At 45.5% G+C, this 23,477-nt stretch overlaps 1 protein-coding gene across 1 annotated transcript; it reads left to right on the forward strand.

The window, feature by feature from the left end:
* Positions 1 to 4,204: 4,204 nt before the first annotated feature.
* On the forward strand, positions 4,205 to 22,912 carry LOC116521617 (carbonic anhydrase 4-like). Its single transcript, XM_032236275.1, has 9 exons — positions 4,205 to 4,226; positions 4,454 to 4,543; positions 5,156 to 5,185; positions 6,464 to 6,628; positions 9,119 to 9,264; positions 13,108 to 13,197; positions 20,700 to 20,772; positions 20,859 to 21,022; positions 22,745 to 22,912. The coding sequence occupies exons 1-9, from the start codon at positions 4,205 to 4,207 to the stop codon at positions 22,910 to 22,912; spliced, it is 948 nt and encodes a 315-aa protein (XP_032092166.1).
* The last annotated feature ends 565 nt before the right edge of the window (positions 22,913 to 23,477 follow it).

Below are 23,477 nucleotides of genomic sequence, written 5' to 3' on the forward strand. Positions count from 1 at the left end.
CATAGTTACAGCGGCACTGGAAAAAGTGACTTAGGACCATTTTTCACACTTATGACCATTGCAGCATCCCCCATAGTTACCTGATCAAAATTCAGATGTTTGGCAACTGATTCATATTTATTACAGCTGCAATGCCCTGGGTCATGTGATCACTTTTTCTGAACTTCTGGAGAAGCAAAATCAATGGGGAAGCCAGATTTGCTTAACCACCGTTGTTATTAATTTAACCACGCACTGATTTACTGAACAAATGTAATAAGACAAGTCGTAAAATGGGGCAAAACGTGCTTAACAACTGTCTCACTTAGCAATAGAAATTTTGGGCTCAATTGTGGTCGTAAGTCGAGGACTGAAAGTGTCCAATCAGAAACCCTCCAAGTATCTATAGTTTCCAGCATTCCCTACTGACCTCAATTCTCTACTGGTAGTCCTCAACTTATGATCACAACTGAGCTCAGAATTTATGTGCTTAGGAGAGAAAAATGTTAAGCGAATTTTGCCCCATTTTACAACTTGTCTTGCCACATTTGTTAAGTGAATCAGTGCAATTGTTAAATTAGTAACAACGGTGGTTAAGTGAATTTGGCTTCCCTGTTGCCTTCGCTTGTCTGACGGTCACAAAAGGGGATCAGGTAACCCCATGCCGCTGCAACTTTCATAAATATGAACCTGAGGTGCCAAGCATCCGAATGTAAATCATATGTAGGGGAATGCTGCAACGGTCATAAGTGTGAAAAATGTCCCTTGGCCATGTTTTTCCAGTGCCTTCGTAATTTCGAACATTCACTAAATGAACTGTTGTAAGTCAAGGAGTAACAGTATTCATGGTCCTTAGATGAGTGAAGACAGAGCAGTTGAGCAGGCAGTTGGACTGGAAGCCCTCCAAAGTCCCTTCCAACTAACTCTACTTAATTGGTTGGCTATGCAGATGTGTTCCTCCTAGTATGAAAAAAAAACAGGGAAGCAAAAATTACCAATAGGCAAGTCCCTGGCTGGATTGTCCAATGTCTCCTGTCTGAAGGTGTGTCCAATTTTCCTGCCTACCCACTGTTGCTTCCTTCTCCCTGGGAGGAGCAAGCCTATAATAAAAGCCGTGTTTCCTAAGACCGAAAGACACTCCCGAAAAGAAGCAGATCCCCAAGACTTCAACGCCAGAAAGAGCCAAGCAGGTAAGCAACTGGGAGATATCCTACCAGTGGTAGACTTTGAATCCAAGGGAAGCCAGGCATTTTTTGATCTTGATGTGAAGTCCCTCACAAATTTCTGGCCTCTCTTTGGTCTCCAGCAAGGAACCTGCTTTGATTTCAAGGACTTCACGGAACGTCCAAGATAGGTTGGGAATCCAAGGTGGGCTGAGTCCTGCTGATTTTCGGAAGCAGATGTGTAATGCAGTGGTTCAGGTGTGGGATTAGGAAAGACAAACCCAGGTTTGAATTTCTTCTCAGCCTTCACATCTCCCTACATGACTTTAACCTAGACTTGGTAGAACCCAAAGCAGTGGTAGTGAGGAAGGTGGCTGGTTTAGGTAATAGGAATAGAGAGATGCAGAATTGTAGTTCCTTCTCAGTCATAGAAGCCCAGTGAGTGACAAGACGTCAGTCCCTTTTAACCCAACCGATATTCCAGGTTGTGGTTAGGTAGTAAAACATGTGGAAAGAACACCACTGACGCAACGTTGAGCTCCCGTATGAAACCCAGGTTATAAATCACATCTCTATAATCAGCCAACCGATACGTAGAACTGCCCTGGTGCAGGTGGTGGATCTGGGGAGCTTGTGGCTTCTTCCACGCTTCTTATCCGATCAGCAGTCTTAGGAGGTTTCCCAAACTTCATTGGGTAAGGCTGTTTCTGTGCATGATAAGCTTTACTACTGACCCATCAGCAGCCTCAGAATTAGGCGTAAGGAATGCAAATAGCTAGAACAGCGGTCTCCAATCTTTCCAGCTTGGCAGACGTGTGTGTGTGAGAGAGAGAGGGGAGGGAGCGAGGGAGAGAATGGCCGACGCATGCACACAGCTCATTTGTGCTAGCAGCATGCATGCACAATGCACTCATGCGAATGGAGCATCAAGCGCGAGTGGCTGGCCACTAGTGATTGCACGCGAAGCTCCATTCACGTGAATGGGGCTTCCTGCATGAACGTAAGCACCCTCTTCTCATATGAGTGGAGATTTGCACACACAGACATGCTTACGGCTCACAGGAGTGCAGCTTCATGCGTGTGCATTCTTCTGTTTCTCCCGCAGTCCAATTTTGAACAGGCGACGGTCCAGTAGTAGGCTGTGGACCAGCGGTTGTGGACCTCCGGTCTACATCTTTCCATTTGAAGGGAGCTCCGAAAATTTCAGTCTTTTTAAAGCCCTGCAGTTTTCCTGCAATGTCATATACAATGTAACGGAGTGAGCTCCCGTTACTTGTCTCAGCTTCTGCCAGTCTAGCAGTTCGAAAGCATGTGAAAATGCAAGTAAAAAAATAGGGATCACTTTGGTGGGACCACGGAGACATCTTCGGACAGCGCTGGCTTTTCGGCTTTGAAATGGAAATGAGCACCGCCCCCTGGAGTCGGGAACGACTAGCACATATGTGCATGGGAAAGCTTTCCCTTTTACATATATAGAAGCTCCCATAAATCAAGCTTCCCCGTCCACTGAATACCTGCAAAAAGGCTTGTCTAATCCATCACCGGAGGTCATAGAACCCCCATTGACGGTTTAAAACAGGCCACATTTCCTCAGGCATTTGCACCTTCTCTTTGGAGATGCCCTTCCCCACCGATCGAGTGTTATTATGCATGCTGGGAGCAGGCTTGCCAACGTCAGCTCTTAGGTGGCATTATGCATTCTTTCCACTTGCCAAATGCAGCTTCGGCAGTTTCCTTTAGCTTAGGGATTCACCATGCTCGGATCCATCCTATATGATATCTGTTATATATAAGCTGGATCCCTTAACACACCGTACATATGGCAATCTTTCCCAACCTGTGGTCTTGCAGTACATTTAACCTTTGACTTAACAACCATTTGTTTAGTTATAACAGCACTGAAAAAAGTGACTTAGGACATTTTTCATACCTATGACTGTCGCAGCATCCCTGATCTAAATTCATACACTTGGCAACTGAGCCATATTTATGAGAGTTGCAGTGTCTCGAGGTCATGTGATCACCATTTGCAATATTCTGACAAGCAGAAGCCAATTTGCCTACAGGTTAAAATCCAATACAGGTAGTCCTCGACTTACGACCACAACTGAGCCCACAATTTCTGTTGCTAAGATTGATCGCTGTTTTGCCCAATCTTGAGACCTTTCTTGCCACCATTGTTAAGTGAACCACTGCAGTTGTTAAACTAGTAACACGGTTACTAGCTGATTCACTAAACAATCAGGTTACCAGCTTAACGACTGCAGTGATTCACTTAACAGCGGGGGCACGGAAGGTTGCAAAATTGGGCAAAACTCACTTAACAACTGTCTTGCTTTGTTGTTGTTAGCTGCGAAGTCTTGTCTGACCCATCGCAATCCCATGGACAACGTTCCTCCAGGCCTTCCTCTCCTCTACTATCCCCCAGAGTCCATTTAAGCTCATGCTGACTGCTTCAGTGACTCCATCCAGCTGTCGTCTCCTTCTTCTTTTTCAATCCATCTTTCCCAGCATTAGGCTCTTTTCCAGTCAGTCCTTCCTTCTCATTAGGTGGCCATAAACTCAAGTACTTGAGTTTCATCTTCAGTATCTGGCCTTCTAAAGAGCAGTCAGGATTGATCTCCCCTAGGACTGACCGGTTTGATGGCCTTGCAGTCCAGGGGGCTCGCAGAAATCTTCTACAGCACACAGTTCAAAGGCCTCAATTCTTTGTCGCTCAGCCTTTCTTATGGTCCAATTTCCATAGACATACATTGCAACTGGGAAAACCATAGCCTTGACTATAGGCACTTTTGTTGGCAGGGTGATGTCTCTGCTTTTTAGTATGCTGTCTAGATTTGCCATAGCTTTCCTCCCCGGGAGCAAGCACCTTTTAATTTCTTGGCTGCATTCTGCTTAGCAATGAAAATTTGGGGCTCTGTTGTGGTCATAAGTCGAGGACCACCTGTGTTGGATTTTAACCTTTAGGCAAATTGAAATTGGAGATGTTCAGAGAGTGATGTGTTTAAAAATTCCACCTCCTTTGAAATGGAATTACTTAATTACTATTTAGCATAGTTACCATGCAAGGTATTGTTTGTGCAGGTAAGTAGTAGGGAGAAGCTCATGAATTGCTAGATCCCAGAAGGCCAGCCTCCTCAGTTGACCTGCCCAGAGCTTTTTTTAATTTAGAATATATAACATAAATTCAAAAGGCTGGAAGGGACCTCAGAGATCTTCTGTTCCAACCCCCTACTCAAGGCTATGTAAACTACCTGTGGGACAAAAAGATTGGCTCTGTAATCTATTAATCATGTGTTTTCTCTATGCAGGTACAATGGGAAATGTTGGTTTTCCGTCAAAATTATCAGCATGCATCCTGATCTTCCTGATCCTGGAAAATTTCTGTGTTACTTGTGATGGTAAGTACTGGTAGTAAGTTTTCTACCATGTGACCTTCCTAGAATGTAGCTTAGCAATTTCAATTTCCAGTGGGAGTCAACCTCCTTAATGACCAGTTTTAGAAAATTATCTGAATTCAGTCATCTGCAATGGAGAGGAATTTGGTGTCAGTTGCTCCTAGTTGTAAATTAAGAACCAAAGGTGGTCCCTATTTTTCTACTTGTATTTTTACATGCTTTCAAACTGCTAGGTTGGCAGAAGCTGGGACAAGGAATGGGAGGTCATTCCATTAAGCAGTGCTAGGGATTCGAACCCGCGAACTGCCAACCTTTCTGTTGGACAAGCTCAGCATCTTAGCCACTGAGCCATCCCGTCCAATAGGAGTTTCTTTAGAAAGGGTCAAAAAAGTCAAGATGGTGCCCATAACTATATACATGACACCCATATATGAAAGGGGATGAGGCTTTGATTGCCTGGCTGGGTTGCCATCTTGATTTTTTTGAGGGGGGGGGGGACGTTATTGCAAACGCTGGTGAATGCAATAAATACCTTACCAATGCTTTTGCCATTTGTTGCTTTCAATGTTTCCTTAAAAAGCCATTTAATTTTCCTTTCCTTTTTCTTTCCTGCAGATCACTGGTGTTATGAGGATCCAGAATGTGGTAAGTCATGGGTTTTTTTTTCTCTGACTCCAGAAAACTTCTCATTGGGGTACCCACAAGGCTTGTTGTAAGAGAATCTATGAGATTGACAAATTCAATCAAATTCAGCAATCCATTTAGGGAAGGGGTGTCTGACCTTGGCAACTTTTAGACCTGTGGACTTCAATTCTCAGAATTCGCCAGGCAGCCATGCTGGCTGGGGAATTCTGGGAGTTGAAGTCCACAGGTCTTAAAGTTGCCATGGTTTGGACATCCCAATCTAGAGGTTTTTAATGGAATTAGTGATCATCTTAAGTTTCACATTGGCTGTTATGATAATTAATGTACTGCTTACTTCCTCAACTGACGGCACTTTGAAGAAGTGTACATCTCAATTTTTGTTAAAGGTTAGCATTACAGTGGCATATGTTAGCCGCCTAATGGTATAAAGATAGTGGTAATTAAAACCATAGGTGTTAAGAAATATTAACCTGTGAAGGGAAAGCAACAGTTTAAAGGAATGAACACATCCACCCACCCACCCTCACACATCGTTTAAGTGTTGAAAACCTCTATAGATTCCGTATGATGCACTCACAAGTGTGGTATCTGCCAGTGTATCCTTATCAATCTCATATAGTTAAAATATGCTGAAACCTCCCAACAAAAGAAATTGTGGACTCAAATGTGGTCATAAGTTAAAAACTACCTATACTTTTGAAGCTTCTGCACACCAGGGGCACATAAATGGGAACCTTCCAAAGGACCTGAACTACAACTGACACAAATCTCTCTCTCTATCCATCTCTCTCCCCCCTCTCTCCCTCTCTCCCTCCCTCCCTCCCTATCTATCTATCTATCTATCTATCTATCTATCTATCTATCTATCTACCTACCTACCTACCTACCTACCTACCTACCTACCTACCTACCTACCTACCTACCTACCTACCTATCATCTCCATCCATATCTATCTATCTATTTATCTAGTTCCTAATGACAATTCCTAATCGATGGAACCTGCAACGGGCTCTGTCATCCGGCCCTGGTGGGTCAGGTGGGTGTAATAAGAGAGAAGTGTTCCTTCAAATAACCTGGCCTCAAGCCATGTAGGGCTTTAAAGTGCAAAGTCAACACCTTGAATTTTACCTGGAAACTGAGTGAGTAAATCCATGTGCAGATGCATACACCCTTTGCCAAATTCTGGAAAAGTGTTCTAATTGCAAAAAGAAAAAAAAATAGAAAGATTACATTATTATATGATGAATATAATCATCTCCTTATTCTTTTTCTGCTAGACCCTGCCACCTGGGGGCCTATTGGCTCCTGCAGTGGCATGAGACAATCTCCCATCAATATCAACCCCCAGACAGTCAAACCAAAATCTACTTTGGGACCTATACATTTCAAGAAGTATGAAGACCTTAAAATCGCCAAGATAATAAAGAATACAGGGCATCATTGTACGTATTCATTGACGACCATCTATTGCTAAATGTATAAGAAGTTCACGGAAGAAGACTTTCAACATCAATGGTTCCCAGCCTTGGCAATCTCCAGATTGGCGGACTTCAACTCCCAGAATTCTCAGCAATGGCCCTGCTGGCTGTGGAATTCTGGGAATCCAGGCCTAGATATCTAGTAGTTGCCAAGGTTGAAAAAACCGTGTGCTACATTACAATGGTATATTGCTAACGGTAGCAGTTCGGCTGGGTTGCATTGGCTACATGATACTATAAAGCTCAGGAATCCAGCTTGGTTTTTCAAATGGGAATAATTTCTTCTATTCAGGCTAAGCTTATTGTATGGTCTCTGTTCTGCCAGGCCCGATGGTTGGTGGATGAAATGTGATGTGATGTGATTCATTAAGGCATAGTAGAAAGAATTTTTGGCAGGTAGCAGTAAGCTGCAGTTCATTCACTGAGATTTATGCTACAAACTCAGTTTGCTACTGACTCGTACAGCCTGTGGCTCTCTCAGTCCCATGCAGACCCTAATTTCTGTTTTGGGAAAGTGGGAGGAATTCACATTTGTTTAATAAAAGGGGTTTTGTCGGGACCAGGAATCTGCTTCGTGCTTTTTGGGGAACCCTCAGTCAGAACAACAAGATGTGGCCTGCTAGTGGCCAACAGAGCTGGTAGCAGATTTGTTAAGGTTGGGGAGGCACATGGGCCAGTCCTGGAGGCTGGGGAAGGCTCGGACGAGGGCTCTGCGTCGGAGGCAGAAATGGGGTCAAGACCGTCTGGCTGTCCTTGGCTGCCTTCGGAGCTAGACAGCAGTGAGGCAGAGTTAGAGGAACGGATGGAGCCTGTACCCAGTGTGTGCATGCGCAGAACTGCCAGAAGAGCCACAGGTGGACAGTGACTGGCCCCTCCCATAGGAAATAAAAGGGGAGAGAAGGAGTGGGCTTTTGCAGGAAACAATTGGTTCATTTGTTTCAGGAGTGTGAAGATCTGTCCATGAATCTCAGAGACTCTGGGCCAAGTCTTTCTTTGCACAGCATTGCATTTGGGAAAGTATTTACATGGCAGCTTTCCAAGCTAGATAAGGTCTGTGGTCATAAGTTCACCTTTGAAAGACTGTTTACCAGGCCTTTGCTGAACGTGAATGGGAGGAATTCACATTCATTTAATAAAAGGGATTTTGTCTGCTTCGTGCTTTTTGGGGAAGCCTCGGTTAGAACAATAGTGATGTAGTGCCTCCTTATTGTCACGTAAACTCTAGATTCGCATGAGATGGAACCCCTTCTCCTTGGACACCCCCCCCCAAAGCCCACCACATCTGTCCAGTCATCTAAATCCAGAAGTTGCCCAGATATGGGTTGACTGAATGATATGGTTTGCACAGTTGTGGTGTGAAAAAATACACTGTAAAGGCCTCTTATGCTGACGTGACCTTTACAACTTTCAGTTGAACCTCACTAAGTCAGTATTTTTCAATCTTGGCAACATTAAGATGTGTGGACTTCAATTCCCAGAATTCCCCAGCCAACTTGGGAATTTGAGAACACATTGTTTTCTGGCTGGGAAAATATGTAAGTGAAGGCTCAATCGCCCAGGCCAAAAGTATGTGAAAAGAGTGAATTCTGGCAACTGGGCCAAAGGCTGGGGAATTCTAGGAGCTGAAGTCCACAAATCTTAATGTCACCTCAAGGTTGAGGGTATCCTGCTTAAGCAAAGGATTGGACTAGAAGACCTCCAAAATCCCTTCCAACTCTGTTACTGCTCTAAGGAGAAGGTGGGTAGCTGAGGGGACATCCTGAAGGATATCTTATGGATAACACCAAAATCTTCCTACCCCTTTTGATTTGAGTTTAGAGACAGGGGGAGCAGAAGGGGCATTGATCCTCTTTTCCCTTGCTGATTGCAATCTTTGGATCTGCTCTGCTCTGATTGATCCTACCTTGCATAGTTCTACCTCTTCATCTGCATGATTTTGATCCCATTTCTTACAGTCATGTTAGCAGATGCTATTCAGATGTGACAAGAAGAGAGAGAGAAAGAGACTTTGAAACTTGTGAATGACCTATTGTTTATTTCTTTCTTGCTGGGTTTATGAACTGGAGTGGTCCAGTTAATTGGATGTGCCTAATGGAAGATGCCTGTGAAATTAGGTGCTTATGTGGGTATCAAGTTGCAGTTATCCATCGGTTTGAACCTGCTTGTTATTTATTACAAAAAGTGCTCTCAACAAGGTCTAAATCATGAATAACCTGTGATGTACTCAGCTAAGTTTTTCTCTAGTGTAGTAAGAGATGGCAGAATAGGAGGGCTTCTCCTACACTCTACTATCATCCTTGCAGTTTTAAGAGTGGGATTTTTCTGGGATTGTGGACACCTACCTTCCTAAATTTTTAGTTCAAATTATGAATCAGCATCTGTTGGAATAATGCCCATTTGCTCCTTGGTCAAAGACCCATCATTGCTCTTAATGTTGTTTTCGCTCTGTTGCAGGTCAGATAGATTTTAAGCCCGTAGCAACGATTTCTGGTACCAGCTTTTCAGCAACATATTACCTGCGCCAGGTGCACTTCCATTGGGGCACCCAAAATAGTGATGGCGCAGAGCACACAATCGATGGCAAACGCCACACCATGGAGGTAATCAATTCAGGTTGCCGGCAAAAATGGAATTACTAAGGAATGAATGTATGGCTTGATGGTAAGATAATAAAGGCAGTTCTCAACTTACAACCACAATTTGAGACCAGAATTTCTGTTGCTTAGCAAGGTGAGGGTTAAGTGGATCTTGCCTGATATGATGACCTTTTTTGGACACGGTTGCCAAGTGATTCACTGCAGTGAATTTTTTGGTCTTTAAGTGAATCCCACTTCCTGTATTAACTTTGCTTGTCAGAAGCCAACTGAGAACAACAAAAAAAAAAAAGCCAAAAAATGGGGATCAAGTGAGTCCACGATGCTCCAACTGTTGTAAATACATGGAGGCTGCCAAGTGCCCAAATTTTGATCGGGTGACGGTGTGGATGATGATTGTAAGTGTAAAGACCAATTGTAAGTTTCAGTGACTTTGTAACTTTGAATGGTCACAAAGCAAATGGTGGTAAATCAAGGACTGGCGGCCTGTCTATGGAGATTCTCAGTCATCCAGGCCATGGTTGCCCCAAAGGTGCTTTTTCAAGAGGCAACTGGTTTTTCTTTGAAGATGTTTTGCTTTTCATCTAAGAAGCTTCTTCAGTTCTGTCTGAATGGTGGGGAAGTGGCCTCAACAATCCCCAGAAAGAGTACTAATGACTAGATGACTGCAAGGAATATGAATTCTTCCATTCTCCACCATTCAGTCAGAACTGAAGAAGCTTCTTGGATGAGAAGCAAAATGTCTTCAAGGAAAAACAGTCCAGTTGCCTCTTGCAGAGGCAACTTTGGGACTAACCATAGTTCTGATTATTTGACCAGCTAAGAACGCTTTAATATTCTGCAACAAGAATCTTTTAACTTTCTGCTTTTCTATTTTGGTAGCTTTTTTCCTAAGTTATTATATATGCTGCTGATAGTCCTCAGGGGAAGGATTTAAAAATCAGTAACAGGAGGTGCAAAGTCCTTTCAGAATAGGGCTATTTCTTAAAAAAGGAATTCAACTACTGCCCTGATCAGAGCTATCTTAAGAGAAGAAATCTCTTAAGATAGCTACAAGCAGCCAATCATTGAGCTTTATAGATTCTGTACGTGTATGTGGCCCGGAGCCCCCACCACTGAGTGCACAAGCAGAAGTGGATGGGGGCCTATATCAGGACCTATCTCGTGACGATACGGGCGGCAAAATGTGCGCATTTTTCCGCTCCTACTGCATCGGCAGACTCACACCCGGCCGCCTTGTTTAGAATAGCCCGCTCCCTCTTGAAAGGGAGGGATGCGGACGACCCTTTACAGGGTAGAGCTGAAGAATTTGTCCAGTTTCTGTCGGATAAAGTCACTTGGATTTGGACGGACCTGGACTCCAATTGCACAGTACCAGCCGAGGTACCAGAGAAAGGTCTTGAGCGGATTTTATGGACCAAGTTTCAACTTGTCGCTCCTGAGGAAGTGGACAAGGCCATGGGAGCGGTGAGTGTCTCCACCTGTATACTGGACCCGTGCCCCTCCTGGCTGGTCTCGACCAGCAGGGAGGTGACACGTGGCTGGCTCCAGACGATTGTTAACACCTCTCTCCGGGAGGGATCCTTCCCGCACCTCCTAAAGGATGCGGTGGTGAGACCCCTCCTGAAGAAACCTTCTCTGGACCCAGCCATTTTGAACAACTATTGTCCAGTCTACAACCTCCCCTTTGTAGGGAAGATTGTTGAGAAGGTGGTGGCCTTTCAACTCCGACGGACCTTGGATGAAACTGATTATCTGGATCCCTTCCAATTGGGTTTCAGGCCTGGTTACAGCACAGAAACTGCTTTGGTCGCGCTGATTGATGATCTCTGGCGAGCCAGGGATAGGGGTCACTCCTCTATCCTAGTGCTTCTTGACCTCTCAGTGGCGTTCGATACCATCGACCATGGTATCCTTCTGCGACGGTTGCGAGAGGTGGGAGTGGGAGGCACTGTTTTATGGTGGTTCTCCTCCTACCTCTCGGACAGGTCACAGTCGGTGTTGGTTGGAGGGCAGAGATCGACCCCGAGGCTCCTCAATTATGGGGTGCCGCAGGGCTCGGTCCTGTCTTTCCTCCTATTTAACATCTACATGTCTCGCTGGGTGAGATCATACGCCGGCATGGGATTAAATACCACCAATACGCAGACGATACTCAATTGTATCTGTCCGCCCCGTGCCAACTCAGCGAAGTGGAAGAAGTGATGTGCCAGTGCCTGGATGCTGTCAGGGTCTCGATGGGAGCAAATAAGCTTGTACTCTATCCCGACAAGACTGAGTGGCTATTGATGCTCCCTCCCAAGGATGGTCCAGTTATTCCATCTCTTAGCCTGGGGGGCGAAACTATATGCCCCTCAGACGGGGTTCGCAATTTGGGAGTCCTCCTGGATCCACAGCTGACATTAGAACATCACTTGCCGGCTGTGACCAGGGGGGCCTTTGCCCAGGTTTGCCTGGTGCACCAGTTGCGACCCTATCTGGACCGGGAGGCCCTTCGGATGGTCATTCATGCCCTCGTCACCTCAAGACTGGATTACTGTAATGCGCTCTACATGGGGCTGCCCTTGAAGAGTGTTCGAAGACTTCAGTTAGTCCAGAATGCAGCCGCGCAAGCAATAGTGGGTGTACCTAGGTACACCCACGTTACACCTATCCTCCGCGAGCTGCACTGGCTTCCCATTGGTCTCCGGACACGTTTCAAGGTGCTAGTCGTTACTTTTAAAGACCTGCATGGTTTAGGACTTGGCTACCTGAGAGACCGCCTCCTGCCATTTACCTCCCAGAGACCTATAAGATCACACAGACTAGGCCTCCTCAGGATTCCATCTGCCGGTCAATGTCGCCTGGTGACTCCCCGGGGGAGGGCCTTCTCTGTAGCTGCTCCGGCCCTATGGAACGATCTCCCTGTGGAGATCCGGACCCTTACTACTCTTCCGGCCCTCCGCAAAGCGATTAAGACCTGGCTGTTCCAGCAGGCCTGTTGATTTATCCAGCCCCATTCTAAGCTATATGAATGTTGTGAAATTTTAATGTCTGTTCTTCTTAATTTTTATATGTTCCCCCTTCCTGCTTTTATCTGTAAGCCTCCCTGAGTCTCTCGAGAGTGGGCGGCATACAAATCCTAATAAATCGAAATCGGAAAAAAAAAACGAAAAAATGTGGAGGAGAGGGGAGGGGAAGAGAGGAAGGAATCACTGGCTGGGGAATTCTGGGAATTGAAGTCCACACATCTTAACATTGCCAGGGTTGAAAAATGATGTACTATACAGCCAGTCCTTGACTTATGAAACTGTTGTTAAGTGAATTTTACCTCATTTTATGAGCTTTCTTGCCACTGCTGTTAATTGAATCACTGCAGTTGATCAGTAGTAACCAAGTTGTTAAGTGACTCTGGCTTTCCCATGGATTTTACTTGTCAGAAAGTCACAAAAGGGGATCAAAAAAATGGTGGAATTCATTTTTTTTTACTACTGGTTCTGTGGGCATGGCTTGGTGGGCATGGCTTGGTGGGCGTGGCAGGGAAAGGTTACTGCAAAATCCCCATTTCCTCTCGATCAGCTGGGACTCAGGAGGCAGAGAATAGATGGGGGCGGGGGCGGTCAGAGGTGGTATTTACCCGTTCTCCGAACTACTCAAAATTTACGCTACTGGTTCTACAGAATACTGAATACCACCTCTGACTGTGGGGATGCCGCACTGGTTGTAAATGTGAAAAATGGTCACAAGTCACTTTCGTCAGTGCCATTGTAATTCAAATGGTCACTAAAGAAATGGTTGTTAAGCTGAGGATTACCTGTATTGTTACACTCTAATTAAAATATTGGTGCTCTTTCTCTCTTCTTGCACCAGATGCACTTGGTTCATACTAAAAACAACATGAGTATAGAAGATGCGTTGAAGCTGCCTGATGGATTGGTCGTCCTGGCATTCTTGATGGAGGTGAGCAATGCGAATGGTTGGCCAGGAGAAAAGCCAGCCCAAGACTGGATTGGTTCAAGATCAATATCTTCATCAATGATTTAGACGAGGGGATAGATGGGGATCTCATCAAATTTGCAGAGGACACCATAGTTGGCAGGAATAGCCAGAACTCCGGAAGACAGGCTAAAGATACAGAAGGATCTTGACAAACTTGAACATTGGGTGCTATCTAACAAAATGAAATTCAGTAGTGAAAAAAATAAGCTTCTGCATTTAGGCAAGAAAAAACAAATGCACAGGTATATAGTATAGCTGGCACCTGGCTCAATAGTAGTAACCAGTTTTGGTCACCATGATGTAGAAAAGATGTGGAGACTCTAGAAAGAGTGCAGAGAAGAGGAACAAAGATGATTAGGGGTGAAGGCCAAAATAGATGAAGAATGGTTGCAGGAGGCATTTTTTTAAAAAAAGTAGGTAGGTAGATAGAGGGGGAGAGAGAGAGAGAAATAAAGTAGGTAGGTAGGGAGAGCGAGAGAGTAGTTATGTAGGTAGGTAGGTAGGTAGGTAGGTAGGTAGGTAGGTAGGTAGGTAGGTAGGTAGGTAGGCAGGCAGGTAGGTAGGTAGGTAGGTAGAGGGGGGGCTCTGCATGCCACCTGTGGCATGCATGCCATAGGTTGGCCATAGGTTCTTCTTCTTTTAAAGCCATTTTTCTTCAGAGCGTGAAAAACCGCCCTACAGCCAAACCGGAAGTTCGGGAACGGATTTCCAGTTTGCTTGTAGGACTGTTTTTCGCCCTCTGGAGCCTTCAGGAGGCTTCCCTAAAGGCTCCGGAGGGCAAAAAACGGCCTTACGGACAACCCAGAAGCCATGGTTCCTGAACTTCCAGGTTGACTATAGGGCCGTTTTTCATCCTCCAGAGGCTTCTGAAGCCTCCGGAGGGTCTCGGGGGGGGGGGGGGAGAGGCTGTTTTCGCCCTCCTCGGCCTCCTGGAAAGCTTCTGGAGCCTGGAGAGGGTAAAAAAGAATGCCAAAAGCAAGGGAGGCTGCTGATTGTGCGCACATGCACGCTGGGGGCATGCGTGCTTGCACACGGGTTGCACGATGGCATTATGGGTGTGGGCACGCCAGCGCACGACCTCCCTGTGCCACCCCTCCCCCGCTTTTGGCAGGTAATCCAAAAAAAGGTTAGCCACCACTGGTATGGGGTTTCCTGTCTGAGCAGGGGGTTGGTCTAGAAGAGTCTGTCTGTTCTTTGGGCTGCCTATGGAGAGGACCTCCAAATGGAATGGGAATCTGATACTTTCAGAGAGAATTCCACATAATTTTCTATGTTAATTTGTATGGGCTCCTAGTTACTGTCTCTGCTGACTTAAAAGCTTTCATAGAACCAGTTTCGCTGAGGTAAAGAAGGTAAAGACCAGGACACCAGCTTTAGTTGTTCTCATATCACATTCCCTACTAATAGAAAGGAGCAAACAAGAAGCACAGAATAGAACAGAACAGAACAGAACAGAATAGAATTCTTTATTGACCAAGTGTGATTGGACACACAAGGAATTTGTCTTTGCTGCACATGCTCTCAGTGTACACAAGGAGAATAAATGCATTTATCAAGAATAAATATACAACAGTTAGTGATAGTTAAGGTTACTAATAAGCTATCAAATTGAACTAGAAAACAAATAAAAACAATATAAATTGAAAGATATAAGCAACATGGTTATAGTCATAAGTGGGGAGAGATGGACACTAGGCAGAGAATAATAATAATGATACATTCTTAGTTAATTATTGATAGTATTGTGGGAATTACTTGTTAAACAGAGTGATGGCATTCGGGGAAAACTGTTCTTGTGTCTAGTTGTCTTGGTATGCAGTGCCCTATAGCGTTGCTTTGAGGGTAGAAGTTGAAACAGATGCAAAGGTCTGTAGATACTTTCAGTCCTCTTTTTGAATTGTGCAATATACAGGTCCTCAATGGAAGGCAAGTTGATAGCAATTGTTTTTTCTGCAGTTTTAATTATCCGTTGAAGTCTATGTTTGTCTTCTTTGGTTGCAGAGCCAAACCAGACAGTTATGGAGGTGCAGATGACAGACTCAATAATTCCTCTGTAACTATGAGTACAAGCCAGAGGTGGGTTCCTACCGGTACGGTACGGTATGGTACAGCCATATAGGTAGTGGAAATCAGCCGTACCTTTCCGTACCGTTAGCGATCGCGGCCTGGCTATGGCGCCATTCTGGTACAGTCCTCTGGCTTGGGCTCGCTCCCTCTCCCCGCACACCCGGTTGCTGCTCTCTCTCTCTCTCTCTCGCTCTGTCCGTCCGCACCATGCTTGCACTGCCCGCCTCCCATTTCCTTTGCCCGTCCAGCTGACAGGAATGGAAGCAGTGCTGGTCATAGTTGAGAGCTTCCTTTGCCAGCTGACTGCCGAAAAGTTCTCTCTTTTAAAAGCCTCCAGTGATGGAGCATTAGGATCCAACCTAATGTTAATCAATCAACCAACTGGAGCTTAGTTTGGAACCAGAAGAAGAAAGAACCGGTAAGTGGCTGTGCCCAGGTGTGGGGATGTTGGGGGGGGGGGCAGGTGGTGGGGTGAGTGGGTAGAAGCCAGGAGGTCTCTGAGCGAGCACTGGGCAAACAGGCGGTGGATGACCTTGCTTTTCAGTCTTCGCGAGTGGCTGCATCCAGTTGGGGGATTGGAGGGGGTGACTGAGCAAGCGCTGGGCAAGCAGGCAGGAGGGTAACCTTGTTATCAGCCCAGCTTTGCATCCAGTCAGCTCTGCTTGCGTACCATTGGTTGGCTTAAGGGTAGGGTGTGGGAAGTGGTGGTGGGCACTGCCGGGCAGGAGTGATTTGGCTCAGTTGTTCCCCAGTCGGCAAAGCGAACCAACCCAAAAGGGATGAAGAATGCAATTTGGGGGTGGCAAAAGATGGAGCGAGCCGGCCTGCAAGATGCGCATCTTACCAGATACTGGCAGCTCCAGATCTTGCGAATTTTGGGGGGTTTTCTTAAAAAAAAAACACTTCTCCAGATGAGCTTGAAAACCTGTGGGGTTGCTTTGGGAGGGGGAAGACAGGCAGTGCCCCCCCCCCCCCACTCGGGCACCTGCAGCCTCGAGACTGCAGCCTCAGAAAAAGCCTTTGCACAGTAAAAAAAATCTCACAAGTGTGAGAAGTTCTTAATTGCCTTTATTCTGCAAGTTGCTGCAGGCTCCGAGGCTGCAGGTGCCTGGGGGGGGGGGGACTGCTGCCCATCTGCCTGCCCCTCCAGAAGCAACCTCGGAAGTTTTCAAGCTCATCTGGAGAGGCTTTTTTTTTAAAAAAAAGAAAACCCCGAAAAAGCCCCAAGATCTGGAGCAACGGTTGGTTGGTCTTTTTTTGTGGGGGCGGGGGGATTTCAAGAACCAGGTTGCCCAGCACCCCAAAGAGGTCTGCGTGGGGCTCCAGTGGCTGCAAAGTGTGGGACTAGGGGCAGAAGTCCCTGGAACCAGTGGGGCAACACAGCTCCAGTAGCAACAGTGCGGCTTCTTGCAGCAGCATGCCGCCCGATCAACCTGGCTTATAGTTGGCGATGGACAGCCCTCACTAGGGTTTCCCCCTACCTCTTCCTGGCTCTCTGCCTCCTCCTTTTCTTAGGCTCCTTTCCCGCATAGAAAAGAGGCTCAACTTTAAAATGGGGCAGCTTGGCCCTGGGCCACCACAAGGTTTTCTCCGCTAGCTGTGCCCTGCTTTGGGTAAAGGAGGAAGAGAGGAGGCCACAAGGCAGAAGAGAAACTTCTTCTGACTTCGTCAGAAGGTCGCAAAAACTTTGCCATTGCCTGGCTCGCCCTTGGCTGGCTCCCGAGCTAGGAGGCAGTGGCCAGTTCCCCCTGCCCTCTGGATTGCCGGCATGAGCATGGCTGTCCAGGAGCTTGGCAACAACGTGAGTAGCAACGGCGGCCGCCCACCCACCTGCTTTTGGTCAAGGGCAGGTTTGTTTTACAAAAGAGCAGCGCAGCCGAGGGTTGAAGAAACTGCCCGATGCAAAGGTGGGGGGAAGGAGGATGCCATGCCTGCAACTTTTATCCCTCGCCCACCCACCCATTTGTCCAGGAACTATGTTGTGGGAACTTGGGAGTGATTGGTCTTGAACCTCCTCCCTCCATGCTTTTGCAGGTTGGCTGGCTGTGGGGCATGGGCCCTTTTTCAAGCCGGGTTGAGTCCTTCCTTGGGATGGATGCCCGGACACGAGGGGCACAGGTTAGGACCAGGTGCCCTCATCCGTTTCTCCCAAGGGTGCTTTTTTCCTCCAAGAGGCAACTGGACTTTCTGTTTTTTCTTTGAAGATGTTTCACTTCTCCTCCAGGAAGCTTCTTCAGCTCTGAGGAAGCTTCTGAAGGAGCTGAAGAAGTTTCTTGGAGGAGAAGCGAAAGGTCTTCGAAGAAAAAAGCCGAAAGTCCAGCTGCCTCTTTGGGGGGGGGGAAGCATCTTTGGGACCTTCTGGATGACTGAGAATCCCCATAGACATCCTTCATCCTAGCCTTCTAGCCTTGCTTGCCTTCCATCCCTTGTGGTGGTCACTCTCCCAAAACCCATGATAGTGGAGGATCAATAGGTCCTCTTGTAGTATCAAGGGTGGCTGAGGGTTCAGAGGTGACACACAACCATCGTTTCCTGATTGCCAGGGCTAATTGAGAAATCTAAACTGGAGAGACCTGGTCTGTCCCGAATTTTTGAAGCTGGTGGGCTCTGGATAAAAGTCCAAACCTGAGTTTGATGCTGACCTAGAGGTTTTTGTTGGAATCCTTGTTTAAGTATTGGAGAAAGACTTAATTCACGCTAAGCTTCTTACTGTTTTCATCAATGTTAGAGTGATAAAGAAAGAAAGAAAGAAAGAAAGAAAGAAAGAAAGAAAGAAAGAAAGAAAGAAAGAAAATAAAGAGAAAGAAAATAAAAAGAAAGAAAGAAAATAAAGAGAAAGAAAGAAAGAAAAAGGAGAAAGAAAAAGAAGAGACAGAAAAAGAGAAAGAAAAAGAGAGAGAGAAAGAGAAAGAAAAAGAGAAAGAAAGAAAAAAGAAAGAAGGAGGGAGGGAGAGGGAAGGGGGAAAGGAGAAAGAGGGAAGGGAAAGTAAATGAGATATGGATGGATGGATAGAGGGATGGATGGATAGAGGGAGGGAGGGAGAGGAAAAGGAGAGGAAGGAAGGACCACAAACCCTGGCACTAGACATAGCTTCAGAGGATGCTTTGAAACAGCACAGCAATCCAGGGCTGAGAGGGACCTCAGAGGTCATCTAGTCCAACCCCCAGCAGGAGACTTTATATCATCTTGGTTATTTTGGTGCCTCTAACACAGAGGAGAAATCCCCAGAAATCCCCAGGCATTGCCAACCTTTCCCCCTGGTTAAAAAAAAAAAAAACCTAGAGCAAAAACTTCATGCAGTATTAAGAAGAATAGAAAAAGTGGCTGCTGTGCATTGTTTAATGGACTGTTTAATTGGCAAAATGGACAGCTAAATTGGCCATGCCCACCCAGTCACACAACCGCCAAGCCACTCCCACTCGGACACCTGACTGCCAAGCCACACCCACAAAATAGGCCATGCCCACAAAAGAGGTAATAAAATTTTTTGAAGCCCACTCCTGGTACAAGCTATGAGTACAACCTCTATACTTATTGTAAGGTTACCTTAACAGAATCTTGCAGGGCTGAACATCTGGCTCCCCTCCTCCCCTTTTATTCTCTGGAAAACTAGGGAGGGTCTTTTTCTAAAAGCTTCCAAGGGTTGAGATATCTTTGACATGACGCTTGTCCAAACTCTGGCACTCTCTTCTGTTTCCCAAGGTCATTCTCACATGGTTGCCCTCAACTTATGATCACAATATAGTCCCCACATTTCCACTGCTAAGCAAGGCAGTTGTTAAGTGAGTCATACCTCAATTCATGGTTGTTGAGCAAATTACTTTAGTTGTTAAAAAAATCACGTGGTCAGAAGCCATCTGGGAAAGTTGCAGATGGCGATCACATGACCCTCAATACATGCCAGTTGCCCAGCGCCCGACTTTTGATCACATGACCATGGGAATGCTGCGACAGTTGTAAATGTGCAAATCGGTCATAAGTCACTTTTCTCAGTGCCATTGTCAGTATATAGGGTATATATTGTATAGGGCCTCTTGCTTGAGCAGGGGGTTGGACTAGAAGATCTCCAAGGTCCCTTCCAGCTCTATTCTGATTGATTGATTGATTGATTGATTGATTGATCAGTAAACGAATGGTTGTAAGTCAGAGACTATATAGAGACATAACTGCAACTGTAGCCCACTTTTGCCCCAGGCATGTTCATGCTAGATTCTCTGTAAGCTATCATTTCTACTTTAGAGACTATTTGGCAAGCTAGGTCACTACAGGTAGTTCTCAACTTACAACGGTTCGTTTACTGACTGTTCAAAGTTACAACTGCACCGAAAAAAGCGACATGACTGTGTTTTACAGTTACGACCTTCCCAGCATCCCCATGACCATGTGATCAAAATACAGATGCTTGGCGACTGGTTCATATTTATGACCATTGCTGTGTCCCAAGGTCACCTGATCCCCTTTTGCGACCTTCTGACCAGCAAAGTCCAATTCACTTCACAGGTCCATAATCTATCAACTGCAGTGATTCACTCAACGACTTGAGGCAAGAAAGGTCACAAAACGGGGCAAAAATCACTTAACAATTTGATTGATATTAACAATTTGAACAATGTTAAGAATATAAATTTTGGACTCAATTGTGGTCGTATGTTGAAGACTTCCTGTAATTCCTGCACCCCACCAACTATGGCCATGATGGTCAACCTATGGCACAGGTGACATGCAGGATATGTGCACTCATGAATGGGAGCAGGGCACAGGTGAGGTGGTTGCACATGTATGTGATGTGGGGCAGAGGGAGTCACGTGTTCATGTGTGCAGGTGGGGAAGCATGGAGGTGTGCATGCATTCATGGGACCAGGGTAGATGTGGGACAGGGGGTCACACACCACGCTGGGTTCCAGTTTCTTTTACTGGCAGTTCATTCAGAGATGCATTTTGTGTGCACGGGGGCTTGCTGCGTGCTATGCGCGCATGCACAGAAGCAAAAAACAAGATGAGGTGCCTACAGCATTGTCGATAGAATGGGTTCAGGCGCATGTCCAGCTGAATTATTGTCTACTCAGCTGAACCAGTCCAAACTGGTAGGAACCCACCTCTGTCATGCACACATGCATGGAGGGGGGGAGCTGGGAGTCACACACGCATGCGGCAGGTTGGGGAGTGCAGGGGGAGTGTGTCCATGCACAGGAGTGGGATGCACATAGGGAGTCGCGCACAAATGCATCGGGAGCAGAAGCGCAGGGGGGTTTCATGCTCACATTGCATTAGGGGTACGAGTGCGTGCTTTTAACACATGATGACCAAAATGTTAGCCATCACTAAATTATGTTGTACTTGCAGTTTATTAGTATATGCACAGGAGACCATGCACTCTTCTTTCAATTTCCCACAGAAAACCGAAGGGAATAACCAAATCACTCCATGGAACACTCTAGCCAATATTTTAGTCAACATTCCAGAGAAAGGTGAGTCTTAGATTTTTTTTAAAAACCCACTTTCCTAAAATAAAAATGAGGTGATGTTATACTCGTCTCTTTTTCTGGTTTTTCAGGTGACTCTTATAATCTGAACGGGGAATTCTCTGTAGGTGGTTTATTGAGCAAAGCAGATGTAAGCCACTATTACTACTACCAAGGCTCTCTCACTACTCCACCCTGTACCGAGTCTGTGATCTGGTTTGTCTTTGAAATCCCTCTTCAGATTTCAAATCAAGTGGTGAGTGGATAAGATCCAATTCGTCTCAGTTTTCAGGAATGGATTCTAAGGTTGTCTGAAAATAGATTGGCCCCTGTTAGAGTCAGTGGATCATCCAATGCTCAAATTCCTGAGTACGTAGGTCGCAAAACCACTATGGATTAGGACATAGTTGCTACAGGTAGTCCTCAACTTTACAACCAGAATTGTGCCCCAAATTTAGGTTGATAAGTGAGGCATTTGTTAAGTGAGCTTTGCCCCATGTTATGACATTTCTTGCCAGGTTTGTTAAGTGAATCACAGCAGTTGTTAAGTTGTTAACAGGGTTGTTAAGTGAATCTGGCTTCCTCATTAACTTTGTTTGTCAGAAGTTCATGAAAGGGGACCACATGATTTATGACACTGCAGCGATCATAAATCTGAATCAGTTGCCCAGCATCCGAATTCTGATCATGTGGCGATGGGGAAGCTGGGATGCAATGGTCGTAAGGGTGAAAAACAGTCATAAATCAACTTTGAATGGTCACTCAATGGCCACTGAGTGAATTATTGTAAATCAAGGAATACTTGTATGTCTAAGCCTGCTAAGATGAAATCACATTGTGCATTTACGCTCCAAGATGTTATTTTTAGAATAGACACCGTGTTTCCCTGAAAATAAGACAGGGTATTATTTTCTTTTTACACACAAAATATGGCTTTAGCCTTATTATGAGGGAAGGGTTTATTGTTTTGGGGTTGCCGGGCGGCTGCTCTCTTGCGAGTGAGCTCCCAAAGAGCCGGGCACAGCCACATGGGCGAATGTCGCAGCAGCACAGCACAGCCATTCGCCCATGTGGCTGTGCCCAGCTCTTTGGGAGCCCGCTTGCAAGAGAGCAGCCACCCGACAACCCCCCTCTTCAGCTGGACACAGAGCCGCTCACCAATCTAGCAGTATCCTGAAGGCGCTAAACAATGCGATCACCTTGCCTCCCCCCCGCCGGTTCCCGTGGCTTGGCACCTTTGGGATACCTCTAGGTTGGTGAGCAGCGCTCTGCCTGGCCGGAAGTGGTGGGTTGTCCAGGGGGCTTATTTGCGGGGGAGGGCTTATATTTTTGCCCACCAGAAAAATGTGGCATGGCTGTGTTATCAGGACATGTCGTAATTTTGGGGAAACGCGGCAGGTAGTTCCTCGACTTACAACAGTTCATTCAGTGATGTATTCAAAGTTAAAACATCACTGCAAAAAGTGACTTTACTGGCATGACAGCTTTTCACACTTACGGCCATTGCAGCATCCCCAGGGTCACATCAACAAAATTCAGACCCATGGCAACTGACTCGCATTTATGACCATTGCAGTGTCCTGGGGTCACGGCATCCCCTTTTACAACCTTCAGACAAGCAAACTCAATGGGGAAGTCAGATTTGCTGAACAACTGCAGTGACTCCCTTAACAACTATGTAGAAATAATGTTCATAAAAATCCGGCAAAGTTCACTTACCAGCCGCCTTGCTTAGCAACATAAATTCTGGTCTTAGTTTTGGTTGTAAGTTGAGAACTACCCTGTTTCCATGTTTCTTGCCTGAAACAGCAGGAAATTGGCTGGTTGTAATTTGAGGAAATAGAACACGCTCTGGACTGAAAGTTAGGTATCTTGACTTAAGATATTAAACATCTGAGTTCTGGATGAATGAAGTAACTTTTTGCTGTCTCCTCTCCTCTCCTCTCCACCATTGATTTTTCTCTCTCCTTTCTTCCAGGCTGACATAATGACAACCTCACTATACTATACCACCGTGCAGGAAAACAAGCTAATGCAGAACAATTTCCGTCCTACGCAGGCCTTAAATAATCGAAGTGTCTATTACTACACAGAATATAAATCACTGCTCACCTGCATGGCACATTGCCTTGCCCCTTTGTTTTGAAGAGGATTTCAAATTCTCTTGTACAGGTCTTGGTCTTCAGGTCCTGAATGTTGTGTGTCTAATTTTGCACGACGTTAAATAAACTCAGTAATATCCATGAAATGTTTGTTGTGGTTTTTCAATTAAGCTTGTATTTATTACTTTATATATTCGGTAGATATTGCATCATCTCAGCTGCAAAAAACCCTTTTTATGAGTTTTAATAGGAGCTGAAAATAAAAGATTTTGAAAAGAGATTTAGGATGTAGTAATGCTTTGCCTACCCTGATTTCAAAGGCATCTAAAATATGGTGGTTTCTAATTCTTTTTTTAAAAAAGACTAACTTAAATCTAGACAAGATGCCATAAAATTCTCCTGAGAGAATCTCCAGATCCTTCTAATCTAGAAATTAGGGGATATATACAGTACAGATGGTCCTCATTTAGCAACTGTCCCGTATAGCAACCATTCACAATTATGACGGTGATTAAAAAATGTAACTTTGTGACCAATCCTCTCATTTATGACCTTCACAGACCTATAAAGCAAAGAAGAACAGAAAAAAGATCATGAGCACATTTGCTT

The sequence above is a fragment of the Thamnophis elegans genome, chromosome Z (assembly GCF_009769535.1).
Source record: "Thamnophis elegans isolate rThaEle1 chromosome Z, rThaEle1.pri, whole genome shotgun sequence".
Classification (NCBI taxonomy): domain Eukaryota; kingdom Metazoa; phylum Chordata; class Lepidosauria; order Squamata; family Colubridae; genus Thamnophis; species Thamnophis elegans.